The following is an 18,811-nucleotide window of genomic DNA, read 5'->3' on the forward strand; positions in this document are numbered from 1 at the left end:
ACTAAAAATAGGACAATGACTTACGATCAAATACATAAATTCCTTTTGAGGTCTATAGCTAGCCGAGGAGTTATGGCTATGCCAGAAATTAAACAAATCATTAATTCCTTTACAGGTAATAGAATAATTGTTAAGTACTACCTATAAAATAAGCTGGTTTAGATTAAAAAAATATTTATTTCAGAGGACGTCGTTTCTCCTAAAGATCTCATTAAAGACATAAATGAAAAAATACGACCATTCCAACAAAAGATCAAGATAACTAATGATGAACTTACTTCTGAAGAAGTCGTGGTGTTTCTTTCTCTTGGTTATGATGATGCCACTAAATCTCAAAATGTATTCTCCGCTACTGAGCTTGAGTACTTTCGTATATTATTGGAACAAATTATGACTACAGTAACCCGGCAAATAACTGGCATACACGCAATAAATTTAGTTAACAGTATGAAATCTTCATTTACTAAGTCTGATGCACAGGTGAGAGATGTAAAGTATTAGTTCATGTTATGATTTTTAAAATGTTGAACCATCAGCTAGCTTAGTTTGTTTACATTATTGCTATGTGGATTATCTTACTTCATACTATTAAAAATGCAAAAGTTTATATGCATGGAATGGATGTTTGAGAGTTTGTAGCCTAAACTGGTTAATGGATCTTGATAAAATTTGGCACAGATGTTGAGTATAGTCTGGAAGGATACACAGTCTCGGGCAAAAGCTAGCCATGAAATTAAGTTCAGCTATTGTGGGTATAACACATACAGCCTTATAATCAAAAGGGGTATAAAGTTAAACTTAGGAGTAAACTCTGTGTTCCCGCCGCTCATTTGCCCCCTTCTCATATAAAAAAAAAACAAATTAAAACAGGATAAGCAAATATTAGTAGAAATTTTTCTTATACTCAGTTTATTGCTAATATATTTATTTGTAGTGCTGATAGTGTTTATAATTTTTTTATGCTCCAAGATTTTTAAATAAAAAGCAATATGCTCAATATACATCGGAAATATCTTAGGTATATTATTTTTAAATATTACACAATATCATTTTTTATTGATTCCAGAAATTACTAAATGTGTGGTGTAGGATGCGTTATTTGGACAAGGATGAGGCTAATTATGCACTAGGTGTTCGAGCAATACATGAGTTTGAAGGTTACTTCAGAGAAAATATGCCAGATATTATTGAAGAATGCTGTCTATGTAAACAGGTTGTGTTTAGGGTAAGTTTTTTTCTAATTTTAATATTGGGATTTTGCAACCTGGTGTTATCAATACCAAGTAATGGATGTAATCTATATAAAATCTGTAGATGTTATTTTAATTCAGTGCCTACTGTCTTGTCTGTGCTACATTATCATTGCCAATAAGTAAAATAATCTTAAATTTGTTTTTGTGGTATTAAATTTTCTTTACTAAAATATAGAAGAAAATTCAAACACATTTGTAGTTGCTTATTTCACATAATGTTTAGAGATTAAACAAATCTGTTATTATTTTGATTCTAGAGATAATCTTACTCTTACTCATTTTATGAATATGAAAGATTAGATGGATAGATAGATGGTTCAACAGTGGTAGAGCCCGCTTTTAAATCTTCGCACTAAGGGGCCGGCTCGCCCGGTGTAATACCACAACCACACAGAAAACAGGCGTGAAGTGGAAGCAATTCCGCGTTTCGTCTGATGAGTGTGGTGCCGGAGGCCTAATTTTAGTCCCTTTCCCTTTCCACTCTTTTCTTAAAAGGAGAGGGTGGGAAGGAAAAGTGGATTTGACAGTGGAGGAGACGCATAGGAAGGGGAAATATCCTCTTTAGGTGCGTCTCCTCCTCCGTCAATGAAAGGTAGGCAACGCATCTACAAATGCGGATGTTTATGGGCAGCGGTCGCTTTCCATTTCGGTGGATTCAGGTGGCCGCTTGCTCGTTTGCCACCTTATGTTATAAAAAAAAAATGGATGTTTGTTAAAGCTTGTAGTCTAAACTGCTGAACCGATCTCAATGCAATATGGTATAGATGTAGAAGATAGTCTGGAATAACACATAGGCCACTTTTGGATTTTAATTCCACTTGAAAGGAGTTGCAAAAGCTAGTAACTAAATATGTGTTTAACGTTAGTAGAACTTTAGATATTAGTTTGTCCTTCCACACCAGTAGAAGTAAACCTTGAAAGAGATGGATGGATTGTGTGAAAAATGACAACCCTATTTTTTTTTTATAACATAATATGGCAACAAGCAAGCAGCCACCTGAATCCGCCAAAATGGCGAAGCGACCGCTGCCCATAGACATCTGCAATTGCAGAATTAATTGCAAAATTAACCTACCCTTATCCGACGGAGGAGGATACGCACTTAAAGAGTATATTTCCTCTTCCTATGCATCTCCATCGTCAAATCCACTTCCCCTTCCCATCCTCTCATAAGAAACTCATCAGACGAAACACGGCATTGGTTCCATTTCACGCCTGTCTTCTGTGTGGTCGTGGTATCACACTGTGTGCCGGCCCATTCGTGCTAAGATGTTAAAGCGGGCACTACCACTGTTAAAGAATAATGAAACTGTTACTCTCCTCCACTGTTAAAAAATAATGAAGTAGTATCAGGTTGGGGAGATGAATTTGATATTTTAAATATATTATTTCTTAATTTCAGGGTTGCAACTGTCCTGCATGTGGTTTAGCCATTCACACTCTTTGTCTAAACAAATATTTGGAAAAACTACAAAAGTGGCCATGCTGTATGATAGACTATAATCAGGCACAGTTGGACCGCCTAAATTCTATAGGGTAAGTTTATTTATTTTAATGTCAACATCAAAGGTTTATTTTAAGTTTTACATACTAAGGGTCAGTCCTACCAAATTATAGATTGTCTGATAACATTCCAACATGTAAAAAGTGTGATGAAAATATCGGATTTTGTTCCCTTATCTAACAGTGACATTTAAGCTATCTGAACCTCTATCAGCTAGTGTCGGGACAGGCTCTAAATTAATCTAATTTTGTCATTATCTGATTATGGTATCATAAATTTATCCAAACTGCAATATTTTTGTAATATTCTTGTCATCTTTCTCATCAAAATTAATCATTAAAAACAAGTCTGAAGTTTTTTCTGAACTAGGACTCTATCTGTAAGAGGTGACTAGATTAGTTAACCACGCTGGTCTATTACGGGTTGATTAATAATTACTTAATATGATATTGTAGCATATACTGTATATTAAATAAGACATACCTAAGTTTTTTTTAACATAATGAGTGCTGACATGGTGCAAGCCATGGTAACTAATGTGATGTTTCAGAATTTTTAGAACCTAGAAACAAGACTAATTTGTTTAAACTATACTATAAATAGGTGTGTCTACATGTTGTTACAAAAAAGATTTGCTAAATGTGATGTGTTTGCATTGCTAATAATGGATGACTTTTTTTTTTCTGTTGAACAATTTTTGAAGCCTATTTTGACTTTACTTCTTTTTGTACTAAGTGGGCGATTTTGATCTATTCTTTAAATATCTGAGTCGAAGAAGATGGAGATTATTTACTAGCATATAACAATGTTTGTAAAAATTATTTTATGAATTTCAGGTTGTCCCAAACTGTGCGTGTGAGAGAAACGCAGGATACAATATGTGATGAGACAGTACCTCTATCAAGCACTTCTATGGATGTAGAGGATGGCACACAGGAAATTATACCCGAGATCTCACAGAGGATAACAAGGAAGAGAAAACGACCAGAATAGGGTACATTTTTAATATAACTTTTAAATAACATTGTTATTTGTAGGTTCAACAGTGTAGATCATTTGTTTGTACAGTTTTTTTTTCTTTTTTTTAGGATAGTTAATTTGTACTATTCTAAACCTTATATCGCTAAATAAACATTTTCCACTTTCTTCCTCACTAGTTTTGCTGATTTTGGATAGAAATCTAATAGATATTTCCATTCATCTAATTTTAAATACACTATATCGACCACGGTTCTTGCTCGGAATGAGAAAAAATGTTGAACACCAACAAATAACCCCTGAAATAAATTTTATATTATTATTATACTTTATTTATATGAATGTTAAGATATGAATAGTCTTAGGTTTGCGATTTTTTTTTGACGCCTAAATTAAGTAATGGGAGGCTTTGCTCAGAAAACTGTTCTAGCTACATTATTTTGCATTTTATGATGTAGAGCTTGTCCCACCAAATTCTAAATTGTCTGATAACAATCCAACGATTAAAATATCTGATTTTGTTTCCTTATCTGACAGTGAAGTAATTTTTAAGCTATCTGAGTCTCTATCAGACAGAGGTGGGAGAGGCACTTAATGTAAATTAGTTTGAATATAGCTTAGGGCTTTGATTGAAATCCGTTATATCGAAAGAAATGTAACGCCTTGATTACACTTACCTGAGCTATACCAAAGCTATCTTCTGGTCCCAACACATCGTAAATAGATTCAGTTAAATTAGGATGCACTGTCAATACTTCAACCTAAAAAAAACATTAAAAATACTCATAACAAAAACTACTTGATTACTTTATTGTAGTGTGTAGCTTAAACTGCTGAACGGTTCTCGCTAAAAAAATGCCTTAAATGTAGAGGATAGTCTGGAAGAACACAAACTATTTTTTTTAATTCCACGCAGACTTCGGCAATAGCTAGCGTAAAAAAAATTCTTTTTTTCGTCCAAAAATAAAGTGACAATTCATTACCTCTCCTCTATGTATGAAGTAAATACATTGATCAGAGTCCCCGCGCTGCACGATGTAGTTGCCAGGGAAGAAGACGCAGTGCTTCATCCACATCACCAGCATTCTCTTGAAGTCGTCGTCAGTTTTGCCGAATATCACCGACTCCGTGATATGACTCCCGTACACCGCCTGCATCACTTGACACCGCAGCCGGAAAGGCAATTTGTATACTAATTCTGGCATCTGAATGTAAAGTTTTTTTCTTCTATAAAATGGCATATTTTTGAATAATCCTTTTTTTAATAAAAAGCCCTACAATTACGTCACGCTTTAGGCTATATATTTTCACGCCAATAAATTTAGAAGATAAATATTTTGGATAAAAAACCTAATGTGGGAAAATGACCATAAATTGCTGCCAACATCAAGGAAGCAAGGTCGTCATCATGTCATGTCAATTTGACATTTGTAATTAGACAAATGTAAACAATAAAATAACATTTTCATAATTTGATGCGGATGAAGTCGCTCGGGAACATCTAGTTATAGTAATAAAATAATCTCACCTGTCTGCCTTGCTGTCGGTTCCACAGCTCGCAGACGTAGTCCCACATCTTGTTCATCTGATGTTCGCTGAGCGCGGTGTCTCGCAGACCATCTTTCAATTCATTTATTTGATAGTCATATGCGATGCGAGACGATGAATGTGCGGTTATCATCGCAGACATTTCTGATATTAATAGACCTTAAACGAAATTGCATTTTAGCCAGAGATTTAAAAAAATATGTACAGAAAGTATAGTTGCACTTGAGACGTTTTTCACATTATCCACTAACGCTATCTATTGATAGGTCTTCAAAACCACATGTCAATTTAATTAATTGTATAAAAATTTATTTCAAATAAGTGTCACAAATAAAATTTAAATGTTTGTTTTATTTTGTGACAGTTTTGTTTATTTTATAACAAACTAGCTGTTGCTCGCGACTTCGCTTACGTGAAATAAAAAAAAATATAGCCTATGTTACTCACAGATAAATTACCTTTCTAAAAGTGAGAGAATTTTTATATTCAGCCCAATAGCTTTTGAGTTATTTCGATAAATACAAAAATATAAATCGTTCTTTTTTATAATATTAGTATATATGGTGGAGCGTGGTGGATTATAATATGCCATTACAAGGATATGATGTGGCGACCTAAACTTGACAATTAACATAGTACCTTTAGTTACCGTAACCAGTTACCAGTGAAATATTCTGTTCCCTATGTTAGAATTCTTATCCAATGTAATATTGGAATGTAGCCGGGAAACTTGGGCATAATTTACTACGAAGTCATACTAAATGAGGTGTTAAATATTTTATAATAATATTTTAAACAAATAAAAAATAATATTTGCTCACCTGTGCAAAATTTAATTATTATAATAATGATAATCGTTTCTATAACTTCGAAGTCGTTTTGTGAGGACACATCCCCAGTACCAGTTATTGTCAATAAGTTTATCATGTACCATAATGCAGTTATGTATAGCGAGAAATACTTTCCCTGTTAAAAACAATAAATTATTTATATTGATTGAAGTAAACTAATTATTATGTAGGTTGAGGTTAAAACAGTCCCTACGTAAACGTATGTAACCGCAAAAGTTAAATTTTAGAGGAGTGAACATTCAAACGTGTTCCTCGAAGCACTGTAGTACAGATTTTAATGTATTTCAAGATTGTATCAGGAGAATAATTTTAATTTATAATCGCTAGTTGCTAAGTTATTTACCTCTGAATATTGTGCACGTAAATTCAACTCGTCTTTGGACATCCAATTTGCCGATTTGCAATGAACAGGCGTCAAGCAAGATAGCTTGAAGAACAAGCAGGCGTTCACATGTGATAATATTGACGCCCAAATAGCAATCGTGCTTAAACATGACATATTACATCACCATAAAATTAGATAAAACCGAATACATCGCGATAGCCCTACTACACCCTTTATTTTCTAAAGAGATACTTCCTTTAAAGGCGTTGTTACCAAAGTTTCTCCCTTTTTAATGCAAGGTTCCAATAGAGAGTAATTAAATCGTAAACTATAGTGAAAATACAACAAAGAACGAAATCATTACATGTCGTAGATTTAATAGATTCCTTTATATGCTTACTTACTTCAATTTTAAAAACAAATTAGCGGAACCAATGTTTATTTTTCGATGCTGTCTGTACGTGAACAGATAAGTGATTCTAAAGAGTTGCGGCGTCCGGAGATAGCAGAATAATGCATTTTGAATATTCGTATTTAACTGCATCGTAAACGCTAAATAACACACTGGAAGAACTGATAGGAAGTCGCGTCTTCTCAGGAAAGTTTTTGAAAAATACCTAGTCCATAAATGATGTTATTAACATAAAATCATAAAATACCGACTTGATATAGATATCAACATATATCAGGGACCTTAGGGCCTGTCACACCACTGGCTGATAGAGGCTCATATAACTTAAATGACGTCACTATCAAGTAAGGTAACAAAATCCGATATTTCCATCACATTTTACACGTTGGATTGTTGTCAGACAATTTACAATTTGGTGTGACAGGCCCTTTTCTTTAAATGTTTACAATTTAACAAGTTAACTTACATTTGTCGTATTTTCTTCGGATTTAGAATATAATCTCCATATCTATTTGTATAGCCTGTGTGCATGTCTAAAAATATCTTGTACAGAAAAATAACATCAAATACTATACAAATGTAAAGGAAATAAGCATTCGACATGAAAGCCATTTGATATATTAGTATCATGAAATCAATGTATGATAGGCACATAATAAAGTAATCTGAAAAAAAAATACAGACAAATTGAGTACCTCCTTCTTTTGGGAAGTCGGTCAAAAAATAATAATTAAAAAGCATGAAATTGTTAATTATGTTCTCATATTTAATACCTACCCATGAATGTGACGTACTTTGAGTCCGGCACAACACTACTTCGAAACCATCTGTAATAGTATTAGATACTCTATCAGAAGTTTTAATTTAAATCCCAATTTGATATTACATTTTACGACATTATGATAGATTTGAAACACCTTTTTTTACCGCTTTCCTTGTTTTATTCACGTATTCTACCAGACTATCCTCTACATCTATTACAAATATCATCGAGAGTCGTTCAATAGTTTAGGCTACAAATTCTAACAAACATCCATCATTCAGGATTTAAACAAACCTGTGGGGTTGGAACAGTAACCATTTTGCGGCTATATATTCCGTATTACCCATAGATGAAAAAGATCTTGACCCATGAGACTCGGCTATACTCTTTTCTGGACTCTAAAAAGTTGTTTTCGTTGTTAGTTTAATATTCAATGTATAGAAGGATGCCTTTTTGTGGCCCGGTAAGAATAGGGGTATCTTCCCAACCGCGACCACGCACTGTCCCCACATGGGGACATATGAAAATAATAAGTTTTATCCGTCCCACCTTCTGCGACGAAGGGACGGTTGGGACTTATTTTATTTCTTAACGGTTCCATCTGTCACCTTATTGGTGATAGTGGGACTAAAAGGTGGGACGGATGAAACTTTTTATTCTTACGTGGAGTCATAGCGGGGTGACGGTTGAGAATAATCCGAATAGGGCTGTTACTGCTGTTAGTTCACATTAATTTACTGCCAGGTTGAATAAGTTTGTCACACTATAATAAAGTTTATAAACATACTTACATCTGAGTATACATTAATATCATTATCATCATCTCCTGATTCATACGTTAAAGAGAATGGCTGAATCTAAAAAAAAAACAAATTAGTCGACTTCTTTTGTTTTCTTTCGTACCGACCGAAATATACTCACTTCTACGCTAGTTCTTTCTGACATAATAGAAGACAAAACATAATCCTTCGTAGTTGAACTAAACGATTCTTTTACTTTTCTCAATACAGATGGATAACCCTAAAAATATTATAAATTAAAACATAGTCCTTGCAATATAAAATAATTAAAATAAAATTTTGAAATTAACCTTCAAAATAGAATAAAACTCAGTTCCTGGTATACATAGTAGGTCTATGTTTCTAGATGCGACTACATTCGATTGTGTTAGGTATTTAGAGGCACCTCGTATGTTCCCGAATATTCCACCAGGCCCCATACACGCTTCCACTTCATTGTTTTCAGATATTATGTCTACCTAAATAAAATTAAAGCTAGAAATGGTTAGAGCCAAAAACTTAAAACGATGATAACGTCATTTCGATTATAAATATATCTGAATCGAAAATTTAAAAATTCCAGTTTCCGTATTTGAACTTTACGAGTTTGATATAACATTCATAATGAACCAATTTTTATCGATATTGAAACAAATGAGTTTGTTCTGTATATAATGTAAGCGTTAGAAATATAAAAAAGGCCGTGCACTCGAAAAGGCAACAAATATCTTCATTTCAATGCGTTTACTTCTTATTTGGGAAAAAAATGTGTGTTTTAATGCAACAGAAATTATATGGCCCAGTTACGTAAATTAATTTCAATTACAATCGTCTAAGACAGATTAATAACCGTCGATAATTGAGTAAAGATCGCTCTATTAACCTTTCCAACCTTAACCTTCAGTAACCACTTTATGATGTTAGTTGCCATCCAAATTTGATCTTTTTACTACAACTAAGACCGAGCTCACACATTGAACTAAACTATGCGATTGTCTATTGTTTTGCAGTCAATTCAACTGTTTTCTTGCACAACTAAAAATCGTGTAGTGGACGCACATCTATATAAGCTTAGAGGAATCGAAGTGCGACTAAACAGTTTTGCGATAGCTTAATTTCACATGTGTGGACGCTCTAACTGATAATAAAATTTAAATCAATAGTCACAGTACTTACTTTTCCTCGGTATATTATGTACATGCTGGTTATAACTTCGTTAGCTCTGATCACCATGTAGCCTTTCTGGTAATACTGCTCTTGTAATTGCTTCGCGAAAGATCTGAAGAAGGAATATTCAACGTTTTCGAACAGAGGTATCTCTCGTAACGTCTTCTCATACATGTATAGTACGGCATCTTCGTTTAAATTTGAATGTAGTTTCCCAAGTATAGTTTGATGCTGATGGAAATTTTCAATGAGAAATTTAAATTTTTCCGTTCCAATTTCGAATATTACTTTATTTATACTCACAGACCACCCGCCAGTTCTTTTCCACTGATATTTCCAATAATCAATAATAGTACGTTTAAGGGTAAAGGCAACTTTCTCTCTGTTAAGAAAAAGTTCCAAATGTTTTACATTTTCTTGAAAGTTTGTCACCATTTGATCAGCCATTGCTTTTAGCGAAGCCATTCTCGCGTAAACATATCTGAAATAAAATTGATAAGCCTTTATTTGCCAAATAAAATATGACATTTGACAATCGTTTAATACTTTTAGCTGCTCTTCACATCCCTAGTTTACATTGACAGCTGTCAATTAGTTAGTGTTGTGCAGAATCTAATGCATTTTGGTATACCAAGATTCTAAGCACCTGTTTAGCATTCATAAAAATAAATTACCTGTTATAAAGAGTGATTTAAAAGGAAATAAATTATATACAAGGAAATTAAAAACATCTACCCACCCGAAGAACAGAAATCCATGTACAATGACGCAAATGGAGAGGACCATGTGGGTGGTGTCTTGTGCGATGATATCACCGAACCCGGCGCCGCTAAAACTTGTGGCTGACCAATAATACGCCAAAAGATACGCCTTCGCAGGCGTTAGGTTTTTAACTTTGAATGTTTTTGCTTCATCTAACCATGAACCTGTGAATTTTAATACCTAGCGTTGATACATGTTTCAATTTGTATTCACTTATTTATAATACTACAAAAGATTTCATATCCTAGTATTATACAATACCAACTGTTCCCTTGCGGCTTCGTCCGCATGAAATTATAAAAATTTTATTTGATTGTTAACACATGTCAAATTATCAATAGCAAATGTCAAAATGACATGACATGACAAAACTTGGCAATCTTACTTCCTTGATGTTGGCAGCAACTTATGGTCTCTTTCCCACTTTAGCGTATTTATCCAAAATATTTACCTCCTATGTTTAATGGTGTGAAAATATATAGCCTAAAGCGTGACGAAGGTGTAGGGCTTTTTATTAAAAAAAGAATTATTTAAAAACATGCTGTAATTGCTGACATCTTAGGCAACAAAGAAGTGTGTGTTTACGCTTTATTATAATAGTATAGATAGATTCAAACGAAGATTATGGCATATTTAGTAGATAATAAAAACAATAAAAAGTTTACCAAGTTGACAAATCATATTTCCATCTGGGTTGTAAGTAGCATCCATCAAAGGTCCTTTTGATGCCAAAATTTCAATTTTTTGCTCAAACTCATTTTGGTCCGATGCAACAACATACGTACAAGACATTGTTATTAAAATAGACGTATACAGATTCAAAAAGAAGACTGTCAATAAAGTGAATTGTACAACACTCATCAGATAAGCCTGAAAATAAAAAAATATAGGGGATACAAGTAAACGCAAAACGTAATAGAAAAGAAATTAATCTATAGTTACAAAAGTTTCACAAGCTCTAAAATACTCAGCACAACCGCAGTTGGTAGACAATTAGCACAGCTCGATTAAGTAAATAATAATGGTTTACATAACATAGACCCGAATTTTATTAAGTGCAAGTTTTTAAACCGTGTATATTCTTTACTTTTTTGCTATGTTTAAAAAGGTTGATTGCAACCGCAAGATTTTCTAAAACCCACAACTTATAACTACTCGTCTGTCTTATAACATTTACCCGTTTTAAAGCTCCTATAGATTCAGTCCAAAAAGCAGCATACAATTTGTGTATTTGCAGAACATTAATCATTCGCAATATGCAATGGTAGAGATGATTGTTTATATAGTGTTCTTCCTCGGTATGGTTCTCGTTATGCCTCGGTACGAAGATTTTCCATAACGCGTACCAAGGAAAACATGTAAGGAAATCAACTATAAATGCATTCTGCAATAAAGAAAATAGTTAATTGCTATTTTTCGTCTTATATCCTTGTTTTATGTTTTGAATGCTTATGTTTTGTTCTTCATACTAATATTATAAATACGAAAGTTTAGATGGATGGATGGATGTTTGTTAGAATTTGTAGCCTGGACGGCTGAACGAATTTCGATGAAATTTTGTATAGATGTAGAGGATAGTCTGGAAAAACACATAGGCTTTTCATTTTTTTTAATACTACGTGACGGAGTCGCGGGCGAAAGCTCGTATTTTTATAAAGTAAAGGGAATGAAAATGTATAAATTGAAAAATTACATTGTTATTTTTCTTACCGTTACATAATTTTTAGCAGTCAAATACGGATGATAGATTAATTGATTTTTGGCGCCATAAAAAGCAACGTGTAGCATTAAATATAGATCTATGTAAGAAATCGCTTCGAAAACTAATAATGAAGTATTGTAACTACCGTATAAAGGAGCCATTGAGACAATGATCTGAAAATAAAAGTTGTTTGCAATATCATTTACAAGATATTGATCGTAACAACATAATAACCTTTGAATGGGTATTAATGTATAATAAGATACTTTACCGGTATTAATAAACTCAATATAAAGGCCGTGGAAATTCGAATAATAGCCCAGGTCTTGAGAAAAACACCGTCCGGTTTTATTGCTATAGGCATAAGCAAGTACGGTGTTATTTTACTCAGAATTGTGAACTGATTGAATGACTTGAAGTAGCTTTGATTCTTCTTTTTATAATCGTTGTAAACATTAATGAACGAATCTGGAAGTAATATTTAGCTATTATTTCATTTATTTACTCTTAAAAAGTCCATAGAAAATGTACCTATGCTTTATCGCAATCACAAAAAAAAAATCAGTGCAAAATGAGTATAAACATCTTACTATCTAAGAAGTCTTGGAAGAAGCTGGTGATTTTCATTTTCGGCGCTTTCTCAGATACATTGTAATGTTGAAAATATGCCTCAGCGCTTTGTAGTTTAGCTTGATTTGCTATCATTTTTAATTCATCTGGAGTTAGAAGACCATCATGTTCTCTCATATCAGGAAACAAATTTAGCGCTGACGTGTATGCAACGTGACTTATGCTAATAAGCTGTAACAAATAATACTTAATTGATGATATCACATTATATTTAATTCCGTGTAATAAATACTTGCTCATATTCCTTTCATGTAGTTCCTAAGGTTGCTAATAAAATTAAGATTTGGTATATTTAGACCTTTAGGAACCTCAAGTAAACTAATTTCATTTCTCAGTCTTTCAAAATATGGTCAAAAGTCGTATGGTTTTTGCATGACTTTTTATATATTTACCTTACAATGTGTAAGCGTAACAACAGTATTAACCGCTGGTACTCCATACAGCATCACCAGCAAGCCAAGATGATTGCCAGGACCGACGACACGCTCCTTCTTTGCTTCCCTCATAGCTTTAGAAGTAACCAAGCAGTAACCCCTTTCGATTATGTACAACTCTCTCGGTATTGTTCCACCGTAATAGACTATTTCACCCGGAGGAAGGATAACATCTCTGGCCACTAATATGAAATTTTATTTAAATTTGCCTTGCTTAATAAATTTTAAACAAATGTTATAATCTATAAATGCCCCAACACACTACAGACTTTCAATCGGCCGATAGTTTAATCGGGAGGTTGATCAGTTTACGACATGTGTAGGATTTTCGACCCGATCAAATCAGCCGATAAAGTCAGTAATTTGCTCTTAATGCCATTTTGAAGCATAACGGCTACGAGATTCCAATTCAAATGGATTTAGTTAGTAAAGTAAATAGTTGAAAGGAAGATGCAATGATTTATTGTTTTGTTTTTTACTTACTCCCTGTAAGCGTCTGTATATAAGCTTTATTTTTCACTTGAAAGAATTTAATGGACGTCAAAGCTTTGAATCGTGCTTGATGTAGAACCTTTCTCCGTAACTCTGAAGGCACCACTGTTGTGTCCAACCAACTCTGATCTGTTAATTCAACCCCCTGCAACATATGTAATTGCAATCTATTCCTGATCTACATTTCCCCTAGAGGAATATTTACAGTTGAAAAATGAGTGTAAACGATAATCTGCTGTTTTAACAATAAACAATTTTAGACATTTTAAAGGACTTATAGTTTACCGAATTGTACTGCCATTGTAATTCGTAAAACGCCATGATTCTAGATTTAATTGCTCGATGCATATTGTTCTCTCTCATGAATTTATCGATAGTTATAATTACTTCTAAAAATGCTGTTTTTGTTCTGAAATATAATTAGAAGTGTTTTAATACCGCCGTATTCGTTAATCGTTATACAAATTAATTTAAATTCCAAAAACTATTTTTACCTAGACCAATGTGTTACCACAGAAGAGAACTCCGATATGCAGTATCCAGTTAATAAAACTCCGAAAAGACTGAGGAAAGCGACCAATCCCATGTCATATTTATCTCCCGGAGAGAAGTCACCGTATCCAACAGAAAGTAATAGAGTAGTCGAGAAGTATATAGAAGTTATAAGTGGGAGGTGAGTCTTGGTTGCACTGCAATTGTTAGTTATACTAAGATGTAATTATTATAAACAGATGTTGGGTACTGATGTTATTATGCTTGAGTAAAATTGAGAATAACATGAATGTAGTAAAAAATACTGAAGAATATTAGATAATAGTACAAAGATTATTAAAACCAGATCAATCGTTTTAGAGAATTATACTATTAATAACTTTGAGATGGTACATTGTTTGACTGTCTGGAGAGTAACATACCGCATTTGTATTGAAACTGGTTTTTGACTATTTTCTGTAATAGCTCGAGCGAACCAGGAATTCTGTGAGCAGCGCGCTACGAAGCATGATTCCATGTAGAGTATCACTCCACACCAATAGCACAACAGACTTACAAATGTACAGTATTTCACGATCTGTAGAACAATATACAGATAAAAATCATTTAGAACAAACTTTAGAATCTATATGGCAATGGACTTTTAAATTTGGGGTAAAGCTAACATGAGAAATTTAATTTTAAAAATTTTGTTTTATTTTGCTACGGCCAAGTTCCGAAATATTTTTTCTTGTTAGTCTAGAATCTGTGAAATATACCTTAACAAGAATCGTATTGGACAGTAGCTTTCTTTCCAACTTCTCAAAGAAATATGTTAAACGCCAAACAAGACACAATTTTGTTCCTTTGAACAGATAAAACAGGTGTTCTCTGTAATCGTCGTAGTAAATAGTTGCCGTATGTATTGTCACTATATACTCGAAAGGTATCAAAGCAAATATATCTAAATAAAATGAAGGTGAATTTAATCTGTATTTCAAGATGTCTGAAAACTTCTTTATATGTCTCTTCTTTGTTTTCACAGCGGTTACTAATGATATAAAAATGTTAATAGTCAGTGATATCGATGTAACTATTTCTGCATAGAATAAGTAACCGCCTGGAAAATTTCGTTTGATTCCGATGTAAAAAGGATAAAGTATGCAAATATAGAGGACTATTAACAGCATGTATAACTCCCAGTATCTTGCCAGATAGCAATCGGATTCCAAAATCCATGGAAATTTTGAATTAAGACAAGTGAATGACGTAGTCCTCTTTTTTACATGATCAGAAAGTATATACAGATCTAGACAATTCTCATCTAGTTCATCATCTTTTGTCAAATTCACTTCTGTTTTCCCTGTAAATTAGTACTTGTTAGTCCTGTTTTTAGTAAATACACATAAAGTTGTAAATTTCAGTTACCTTGTCTATATCTTAATTTATCTTTTAAACATTTGATACTGCTCTTTTTACGATCTTTAGAAACATAAATGTTCAACAGAAATTGATCGTCGCCAGTTTGAATTTCTTTTCTGATTCGACTTCTAGCGATTCGTTTCAATATATCTTTGCGTATTTCTCCAATCAGATCTGGGTAGGTGATCATTAATTTTGTGAACTCCGTCTTTCTGAGAATTTGACATTCCACATAAGTTGCAGCTTTTACTGTGCATCTAGCTGTAAATTATGCATAAAAACTTAGCCGTTGAAAGATATGTATTTGCTTTGTTAACTTATGAGTATAATTACCTGGAATATTAAAAATTAAAGCAATTTCCCCAAAGCATGTTCCTTTTGAAAACGATATCATTGGACTTTCGTCGTCCTCATCGGAGAGTAATTCTAAAACACCGCTAGTAACGCAAACCTGAAATAATCAAAAACAATTATTTAATAATTATAGTCCAACAAATAGTAGTTATAGTATAGACCAAATTTATATAATTACCATAACAGTTTTGTTCTCGTTATGGTTATAAATAATGTCGCCAGGTAAATAGAATCGATGACCCATTGTCACGGAGAGACGTCTCAAAAAAGCTTCAGGTAATTTTCTAAATATCAGAGAACTGTAAAGTGGTACGGCGTTCAGATCGTAGCAAATTTCCATTTGTAAAGGAAATGGAAGAAGTTTTAACAGCTTTGGTTTAAAGACTCCTGATTTCTCATACCATAAATCTTCATAATATCTGTAAATAATAAACATTTGAAATATAATTTAGCTAATAGAAATAAACGATTAACAAATTGCAGATATACCTGATTATACGTTTGGTTGTAACTTCATCCATTTTAATTAATCTTAGATGATTCTGTATTTTCTGCAATTGCCTTACATATATCGCACGACGTGTTGTTATGGTAATGAATTGTGAAGTTAATGAACCAACAAATACAATAGTTGTTAGTAAAAACCCAACTAAAATAGCTGCGGTAGCAGTGACCCTTTCAGCAGTTGTCACCGGATAGAGGTCACCAAGAGCATTTGTAGTGAGAAACATTACAGACCAATAAGCACATATAAAATACCAATCAAACGTAGTCTCAGTAGGTAAGTAAACAGCTGCCACGGACCAAGAAGAACGGTTCTTATGGATATCATAATTTCGATAAGCATACAAATACCATAGACAAGTCCAAGTGTGAACAGATAAAATAAAAAGTATTAAATACTGCACTAAAAATGTCGTCCATTGATTGCTACCTGCTTGTGTTGATCTGTCGTAAAAGTATTCGATTATTCTGTAGACACGTATCGTTGCTATGATAGGAGATATTGTATAGAAATCAAACAAAGAATGATCAGGGTCCATGAAATAGAGAAGAGAGTATGGAACCGCTAAAACTATATCTAGAATAACACGATACAAATCAGGTTCCATTAAATTGAGGGTTTTACGCCACTTTTTAAAGAATTTCAATCCAAAGATTATTACAACGTCAATAGCAAAGATGGCGTTCAAACTGAACAGGAGTATGATGATCCAAAAAGATTTTTCTAGTCGACGACAAAATGTGTACAGACAAGATTCTAAAATATATGATACAAATAGAACTGAGAGGATAAATATTTTCCATCCTGGATTACAATATATTAGCATAACGTATCGAAGTTTTCTATTACTGTAATCCGTTCGTGGTTCTTGTAATACAGCATAAGTTTTTGTTGGCTTTTCTTTACCGTCTGTCAAAATTCGGGAGGAATGTCTTGACAGCCGCCCAATTCTTGGTGCAATTTTAAACTTTTTCTGTCTATCTGTTTCATTTCTATATTGGTACACATCTAGTGAGGAATCCTCTTTTTCATCGTCACCTGAATTTATAAAGACATTAAAAAAATCAATTACACTATACACGTGTGATATTAAAACTATTTGCTGCGGAAACTTACTCATTTTTATTTTTCCAGACGTCCGATAATTGCATCCAAGATATCCAACATCCAAGAAATAACAAATTCCAACAATATTTCTTTTACTGGACTGAATAAACTTGCAATCTAGTAGGTTCATTTTTATTAAAACTAGTCCACTAGTTCGAATTTCAACCATTTTGAGTCTGACACTTTGACATACAAGGTGTTGAAGGCTTGTAATGAAAGGTTAACTTTACTCTGATTGATGACTAAAGGACACCCGATTTGAAGTGTTGGTACTCGTTACCAACAATATTGATTGCCTTTTGGAAGAACTAGAGAGATGCCTTAAGACGGTGCAAAATGAAAATTCGTAATACTCGTTTCTGAGTCATTCTTTATTTTTGGATGTTAAAACCAACATGAACTTAAGACTAAAATGAAAAAAGCTGAAAAAATAGCAATAATTCAATCTTACAACTCAGCTTTTAAATGTGATAATGTTAGCACAAAAATGAAAATGTAAACTTTTGGCCTATTTTGCCCAACATAACATTATGGACGCCATTTTACTTCTCCTTAGTAAATCATATAAGTATATCAGATGCTATTCTTGATTAGCATAGTTGATAATAGTCTATATATACTTCATAACATTTCCTAATATTCTTATGAAAAGCATTAAGTTTTCACGTAGGCTTTAGAAAGTAGTTTTCTGTCGATTACCCTAATAAGTGATAATGTCAAATGTTGAACCTTTGTTCGGAAGCTTCTAGATGACGTAATGTTTTCGATACAAGCTCTGAAACGAATGCGCACGGCACTACAACCTACATACGCGGACATAAGATATAACGAATTGACGTATTAATTTCGTATTGTATCCTCTGATCCATGACTAGAACAAGATGATTCATTCTATAGATCACGCTTGACGAATACGTTACTGTCATTTTAATCATTGTTAACTTTACGTTAGATTCGGTTCGTAAGACATGGCCCGCTCTAAACACAACGAATTAATTCGGGACTAGAACCTTCGACTACTTTTATGGGTTTATCTCACTTTCATTGACTTTTTACAGGTCACCTACAAGTTTATATATGATGCAATACGTTTTGTGTAGATTATAAACGAGGACATATAAATACTTAGATTTAAACATGTTAGGGCTTGTCCCACCACTCAGTCTCAGATGAGAAAAGTGACGTCACTGTCAGATAGACTACGAAAATCCGATATTTTCATCGCATATTTTATACGTCGGTTTATTATCTGACCATTTCCAAGAATTGTGGGACAGGCCCTTAATCATTAGATTAGCCACTAGAAACGTGAGATTGGTCAAGTTCTAGCTCATATATTACAAAAAAAACAT

At 33.2% G+C, this 18,811-nt stretch overlaps 2 protein-coding genes across 2 annotated transcripts; one reads left to right on the forward strand and one right to left on the reverse strand.

Annotated features, from left to right (window-relative positions):
- Positions 1–6: 6 nt before the first annotated feature.
- Positions 7–3,906, forward strand: LOC106106313 (non-structural maintenance of chromosomes element 1 homolog). The gene is made up of 5 exons (XM_013286883.1): positions 7–115; positions 185–480; positions 1,067–1,225; positions 2,656–2,789; positions 3,594–3,906. Exons 1-5 carry the CDS (start codon positions 16–18, stop codon positions 3,748–3,750), a joined length of 846 nt encoding a protein of 281 aa, XP_013142337.1. The 5' UTR covers positions 7–15; the 3' UTR covers positions 3,751–3,906.
- On the reverse strand, positions 3,867–17,640 carry LOC106106312. Its single transcript, XM_013286882.1, has 32 exons — positions 17,469–17,640; positions 16,337–17,390; positions 16,026–16,266; positions 15,827–15,944; positions 15,500–15,754; positions 14,851–15,434; positions 14,515–14,669; positions 14,095–14,289; positions 13,886–14,009; positions 13,592–13,745; positions 13,067–13,290; positions 12,635–12,845; positions 12,316–12,512; positions 12,053–12,217; positions 11,520–11,726; positions 11,008–11,212; positions 10,320–10,506; positions 9,884–10,061; positions 9,590–9,811; positions 8,725–8,892; positions 8,556–8,654; positions 8,426–8,491; positions 7,929–8,032; positions 7,649–7,698; positions 7,338–7,536; positions 6,864–7,076; positions 6,478–6,619; positions 6,105–6,249; positions 5,264–5,442; positions 4,719–4,940; positions 4,413–4,496; positions 3,867–4,034 (listed from the first exon to the last, which is right to left on the reverse strand). Exons 1-32 carry the CDS (start codon positions 17,626–17,628, stop codon positions 3,873–3,875), a joined length of 6,669 nt encoding a protein of 2,222 aa, XP_013142336.1. The 5' UTR covers positions 17,629–17,640; the 3' UTR covers positions 3,867–3,872.
- Positions 17,641–18,811: the final 1,171 nt, after the last annotated feature.

Source organism: Papilio polytes, unplaced genomic scaffold (genome assembly GCF_000836215.1).
Source record: "Papilio polytes unplaced genomic scaffold, Ppol_1.0 DF822289.1, whole genome shotgun sequence".
In the NCBI taxonomy this organism is placed as follows: domain Eukaryota; kingdom Metazoa; phylum Arthropoda; class Insecta; order Lepidoptera; family Papilionidae; genus Papilio; species Papilio polytes.

Coding starts and splice junctions, on each gene's coding strand:
- LOC106106313 (XM_013286883.1), top strand. CDS start 16: ATGACTTACGATCAAATACATAAATTCCTTTTGAGGTCTATAGCTAGC. Junction 116..184: donor AATCATTAATTCCTTTACAG/GTAATAGAATAA, acceptor TATTTATTTCAG/AGGACGTCGTTTCTCCTAAA. Junction 1,226..2,655: donor GTAAACAGGTTGTGTTTAGG/GTAAGTTTTTTT, acceptor TCTTAATTTCAG/GGTTGCAACTGTCCTGCATG.
- LOC106106312 (XM_013286882.1), bottom strand. CDS start 17,628: ATGGTTGAAATTCGAACTAGTGGACTAGTTTTAATAAAAATGAACCTA. Junction 12,218..12,315: donor TATTGAGTTTATTAATACCG/GTAAAGTATCTT, acceptor TTTTATTTTCAG/ATCATTGTCTCAATGGCTCC. Junction 4,035..4,412: donor ATAGCTTTGGTATAGCTCAG/GTAAGTGTAATC, acceptor AATTTATTTCAG/GGGTTATTTGTTGGTGTTCA.